This window comes from Gymnodraco acuticeps, unplaced genomic scaffold (genome assembly GCF_902827175.1).
Source record: "Gymnodraco acuticeps unplaced genomic scaffold, fGymAcu1.1, whole genome shotgun sequence".
NCBI lineage: Eukaryota > Metazoa > Chordata > Actinopteri > Perciformes > Bathydraconidae > Gymnodraco > Gymnodraco acuticeps.
In genome coordinates, this window is record NW_022991284.1 from 63,006 (window position 1) to 69,005 (window position 6,000).

The 6,000-nt window shown below is 53.7% G+C and overlaps 1 protein-coding gene across 2 annotated transcripts in view; it reads right to left on the minus strand.

Annotated features, from left to right (window-relative positions):
• Nucleotides 1-5,994, minus strand: part of LOC117562090 — a 28,010-nt gene extending 22,016 nt beyond the window's left edge. The window contains exons 1-4 of one of the 2 annotated variants that reach the window (XM_034239869.1): nt 5,365-5,994; nt 5,160-5,253; nt 4,233-4,320; nt 3,596-4,064 (exon numbers count right to left, since the gene is read on the minus strand). In XM_034239869.1, the coding sequence (XP_034095760.1) occupies nt 3,596-4,064; nt 4,233-4,320; nt 5,160-5,253; nt 5,365-5,413 (700 nt within the window). In that variant the 5' untranslated portion in view covers nt 5,414-5,994. Of the gene's footprint in view, nt 1-3,577; nt 4,065-4,232; nt 4,321-5,159; nt 5,254-5,364 lie in introns of both variants that reach the window. The other variant, XM_034239867.1, reaches the window with a different exon arrangement.
• Between the last annotated feature and the right edge of the window lie 6 nt (nt 5,995-6,000).

Consider the following 6,000-nt stretch of genomic DNA (forward strand, 5'->3'; position numbering starts at 1 on the left):
GCTGGACGTTTTAAAATGTATTGCGATAAACGATAATATTGTCGTCACCGTTGTTAGACCACTGACATAATGATAATATATAATAATAATTCAAGTACATCCTTTTTTATTGAACATTGCAAATGAAATGTGAAATAATATTTAAATTATATATAATAAATAAAACAAATAAATAAAATTATAAAAATGTATTAAATAAATCACACAATAAATTAAATAGACTCAGGCTGGGAAACGGAGCTTGTGGCCAAAACACGCAATTGCATTTGTGAAAATAAAGTAAGTGGGGAGGGGGGGGGGCCGTGTTTGCTCCCAGCTGGGAAACGGAACGGGGTGGTTGTGTTTCAGGTGCAGTTTGAGGTTGATCGTATTGCTAGGTTTTGTCGCTACCTTTTTAAAACAAATGCAACACACCGCCTGGCTCATTCAAGTCTGTAGGTTCGCCTCGTTGATATGGCTTAAATCCAAAATATTCCCACACCGCAGATGTGGAGTTAGGTTTTGCAACCACTTCCATTTAACTTTGATTTCATTTCATTTTTATTTGTCCCGCTCATGGTACGCAAAACCAAATGTACAATAATTGCCACAAAACATGACTACCATTTAGAGAAAAGGAGCAGGGAGAAGAATAAAATCTTATGTGACCTGCCCCTTTCTAAAAAAAACAAATAAATACAAATGGATGGTCTGCCCTTCATAATAATAATATTTTTTTCACAGCCAAACATAACAGTATCTTAGGATACTAAGAGAAACACACAAAAAAAATACTTATTTCCCACTTGACGGTTAACGGAAAGAAACAAAACAACACCAAAACATCACATGTATAAGGAAAAGAAACTTCAAATTCCCCTCGAGTAAGTCACACGTTGTCTCCTGCTTGTCTCTATATTATTCATTTGGCTCCTACGCTGCTGCACACGGAGTGTCCTGACCGGCTGTGAGCCCCGCCCCTCACAGCGCGCCTGGCTGTGTGAGCCCCGCCCCTCACAGCGCGCCTGGCTGTGTGAGCCCCTCACAGCGCACCTGGCTGTGTGAGCCCCGCCCCTCACAGCGCACCTGGCTGTGTGAGCCCCGCCCCTCACAGCGCACCTGGCTGTGTGAGCCCCGCCCCTCACAGTGCACCTGGCTGTGTAAGCCCCGCCCCTCACAGCGCACTTGGCTGTGTGAGCCCCGCCCCTCACAGCGCACCTGGCTGTGTGAGCCCCGCCCCTCACAGCGCACCTGGCTGTGTGAGCCCCGCCCCTCACAGGGCACCTGGCTGTGTGAGCCCCGCCCCTCACAGCGCGCCTGGCTGTGTGAGCCCCGCCCCTCACAGCGCGCCTGGCTATGTGAGCCCCGCCCCTCACAGCGCACCTGGCTGTGTGAGCCCCGCCCCTCACAGCGCGCCTGGCTGTGTGAGCCCCGCCCCTCACAGCGCACCTGGCTGTGTGAGCCCCACCCCTCACAGCGCACCTGGCTGTGTGAGCCCCACCCCTCACAGCGCGCCTGGCTGTGTGAGCCCCGCCCCTCACAGCGCACCTGGCTGTGTGAGCCCCACCCCTCACAGCGCACCTGGCTGTGTGTGAGCCCCTCACAGCGCACCTGGCTGTGTGTGAGCCCCACCCCTCACAGCGCACCTGGCTGTGTGTGAGCCCCTCACAGCGCGCCTGGCTGTGTGAGCCCCACCCCTCACAGCGTACCTGGCTGTGTGAGCCCCACCCCTCACAGCGCACCTGGCTGTGTGAGCCCCACCCCTCACAGCGCGCCTGGCTGTGTGAGCCCCGCCCCTCACAGCGCACCTGGCTGTGTGAGCCCCCACCCCTCACAGCGCACCTGGCTGTGTGTGAGCCCCTCACAGCACGCCTGGCTGTGTGAGCCCCACCCCTCACAGCGCACCTGGCTGTGTGAGCCCCACCCCTCACAGCGCACCTGGCTGTGTGAGCCCCACCCCTCACAGCGCACCTGGCTGTGTGTGAGCCCCTCACAGCGCACCTGGCTGTGTGTGAGCCCCTCACAGCGCACCTGGCTGTGTGAGCCCCACCCCTCACAGCGCACCTGGCTGTGTGTGAGCCCCTCACAGCGCGCCTGGCTGTGTGAGCCCCACCCCTCACAGCGTACCTGGCTGTGTGAGCCCCACCCTCACAGCGCACCTGGCTGTGTGAGCCCCACCCCTCACAGCGCGCCTGGCTGTGTGAGCCCCCGCCCCTCACAGCGCACCTGGCTGTGTGAGCCCCACCCCTCACAGCGCACCTGGCTGTGTGTGAGCCCCTCACAGCACGCCTGGCTGTGTGAGCCCCACCCCTCACAGCGCACCTGGCTGTGTGAGCCCCACCCCTCACAGCGCACCTGGCTGTGTGTGAGCCCCCCTCACAGCACGCCTGGCTGTGTGAGCCCCACCCCTCACAGCGCACCTGGCTGTGTGAGCCCCACCCCTCACAGCGCACCTGGCTGTGTGAGCCCCACCCCTCACAGCGCACCTGGCTGTGTGTGAGCCCCTCACAGCGCACCTGGCTGTGTGTGAGCCCTCTCACAGCGCGCCTGGCTGTGTGAGCCCCACCCCTCACAGCGCACCTGGCTGTGTGAGCCCCACCCCTCACAGCGCACCTGGCTGTGTGAGCCCCACCCCTCACAGCGCACCTGGCTGTGTGTGAGCCCCTCACAGCGCACCTGGCTGTGTGTGAGCCCCTCACAGCGCGCCTGGCTGTGTGAGCCCCACCCCTCACAGCGCGCCTGGCTGTTGTGAGCCCCGCCCCTCACAGCGCACCTGGCTGTGTGAGCCCCACCCCTCACAGCGCACCTGGCTGTGTGTGAGCCCCTCACAGCACGCCTGGCTGTGTGAGCCCCACCCCTCACAGCGCACCTGGCTGTGTGAGCCCCACCCCTCACAGCGCACCTGGCTGTGTGTGAGCCCCTCACAGCACGCCTGGCTGTGTGAGCCCCACCCCTCACAGCGCACCTGGCTGTGTGAGCCCCACCCCTCACAGCGCACCTGGCTGTGTGAGCCCCACCCCTCACAGCGCACCTGGCTGTGTGTGAGCCCCTCACAGCGCACCTGGCTGTGTGTGAGCCCCTCACAGCGCGCCTGGCTGTGTGAGCCCCACCCCTCACAGCGCACCTGGCTGTGTGAGCCCCACCCCTCACAGCGCACCTGTGTGTGAGCCCTTTGATCTGATTGGATGATTTGAATGAATTCTCTCTCCCTATTTAACCCTTTAGAGATCTGGGCCAACAAATATATTTCCGTATCAACTTTAAAACCACGTATCTACGGTTTCACTGGGTCGCACGGAACAAAGACTGGCATAGAGTTTCAAGCCAGTACTTTCGACAGCAGTAGCTGTCAATGTCGGCCCGACTGTTGTTTTGATGCGGTGCCGGCTTGAACAGGTCACATGATCACGGTCGACTCCTAAGGGTTAATGAAATTATGTGTATTTTGATATCTTATAAACAAGATCAGTGACACAGGACTCATACTAGATATTTCTAGAAACCCCCCTGAAGGCCCTTTGATCTGATTGGATGATATGAATGAATTCCCTCTTTAATGAAATGATCTGTATTCTGGGATCTTTTTCCATCTCCTTACTTTTGTAAGAGCACTCACTCATCCTCCTCCAGCCCATCGGCACCCCCTCAGTGGGAGCAGCGTCCCCGTGCAGCGTCCCATCATGCACTGCTGCTTCCTGCGCCACCGTGTCCTCCATCTCCGTCTTGATGAGGAACTCCAGGATGTCGGTGTTCTCCTGGCTCTGGTTCTGGGTCTGGCTGTGGCTCTGGTTCTGGGTCTGGTTGTGGGTCTGGTTCTGGGTCTGGCTGTGGCTCTGGTTCTGGTTGTGGCTCTGGTTGTGGCTCTGGTTCTGGGTCTGGCTGTGGTTCTGGTTCTGGGTCTGGCTGTGGTTCTGGGTCTGGCTGTGGCTCTGGGTCTGGTTCTGGCTGTGGGTCCCGTCCAGGCTGAGCACCAGGCTGCTGTTGAAGAGGCGTCCGTGCATCGCCTCGTCCATGATGTGGAACCAGGGCCACGACTCCACCGCCCCCCCCAGGCTGTCCTGACCCTGGTACGGCTGCTTCAGGTCCTGAAAACACACACGTTTATTCATACAACAGCTTTCAACACAAGGCATATATTATAGGTCTCAGACATATGAAAATATATTAAAAACATGAAATCAGAGTTAACTATATTCCCCGCGAATATCAAGCAGTATTTGCACATGAGCAGTGTCTCAGTGAACCCTCCTCACCTTGTATTTAGTCCGCAGGTTGTCCCACTTCTTGGCGATCTGGTCGGGCGTCAGCTTCCCCTCCAGACCGAGACCCTTCAGGATGGTGCTGAGGAACAGACAGAGCGTCACCAGAGGACACATCAGCACAGGAGATCATCACTTACTGCATTTAAACACTGCAGTGGTTGTCCATCCCACGCAGGCAGACAAAGGCCTCAGATCTGTAGTTAGGAACATTACCTGGATCCAGCAGCAGACACGTTCCCGCGCCATGGACAGAATATTACAGTGACTGTTATTTTGTGTTTATTGATTGTTGTGTTTTTATTTACAGGGTTCCTGCAGGTTTCACCAACTCAAAGTTAAGACTTTTTAAGACCACTTTGAATAGAATTTAAGACCTATTTCACGGCAAGAAAGTATAAAGGAGAATTGCTTTGAAAGATGAAATACGTCAATGTATTACTTTGCAGCCGTGATCGCAACACATTAGTAACCTTCAAATCCCATCATTTAAGACCTTCAGAATCATATTTAAGAACTTTCTTGTTTTTATTTATCATATTTAAGACTTTTGCACACATTTTGATATACATTTGTTTTTATATTCAGGATTTTGTGAACCGGTATTTCGATCTCTCTCTGTGTACACACACACAGGTTGTTGATGTTGCGTTTGTTTAACTTGATCTGAGTGCAAAAGATCAACACACACAACACACACACACACACACACACACACACACACAACACACACACACACACACACACACACACACACACACAACACACACACACACACACACACACACACACACACACACACACACACACACCACACACACACACACACACACACACACACAACACACACACACACACAACACACACACACACACACACACACACACACACACACACACACACACACACACACACACACACCTCCACGCTAACTTGGCAGAGTTCCTCTTCCCGGTGAACAGCGCCTCGTTGGACGCCCTGAGCTCGATCAGCCTCTTCACGTCCTCCTCGGTCACTGCAGGTCAGAGGTCAGAGGTCAGGGTCAGTACATCTACAGTGTATCAATAAAGTAAATATTAACTTATCTTACGACCCCCGCCCATTCAGTTCCTACAACAATACTCACTTTTATAGGAGTTTTCTGGGAACTGCGGGTTCAGGGCCATTGTGATCATGGAAGAAGATGAAGATGAAGAAGCTCCTTATTCCTGCTCCAGCGAGGGAGGAAGAGGGGAAGGAAAGGAAACGAGGAGGGGTGGAATTGTGCTCAACACGGCTGTAAAAAGAGAACTGGACCCAGCCTTGTTCAGTCCTGTGAAGCTGCTCAGTGCTGCATGAAGCCAGAAATGGAGCGACTGTAGATCCAGAAAGGACCCGGATGTGGGCCCACTGAGCATGCGCAGTTCAGTTTTCCCTTAGGCCCCGCCTCCGGTCTCCAGCTCTCTGTCAGTCAGATGAATGGAGAAATAAATCAGGATTCTGCTTTTAGAGGATTTTTTTTAGGCCGAGTGACGTCACGGACTGGTGTAGTACCGCCGGTTGGCCACTAGGTCATTCCAAATATGGGATTCAACCTACAGCGCACTTCCTGGTGCTTCTGATATTCGCCTGTAGTACAGTTTGATTTAACTTGGGACTATTTAAGGTCATTTTGCTGAAGCTAAGTGTAGGAATACTTCAAAATGTTCCTCAAGTGAAAGTATAAAGTATTCTCATCTAAATATAGTTAAAGACAGTAAAAGTAGTCGTTGTGCAGATTGGT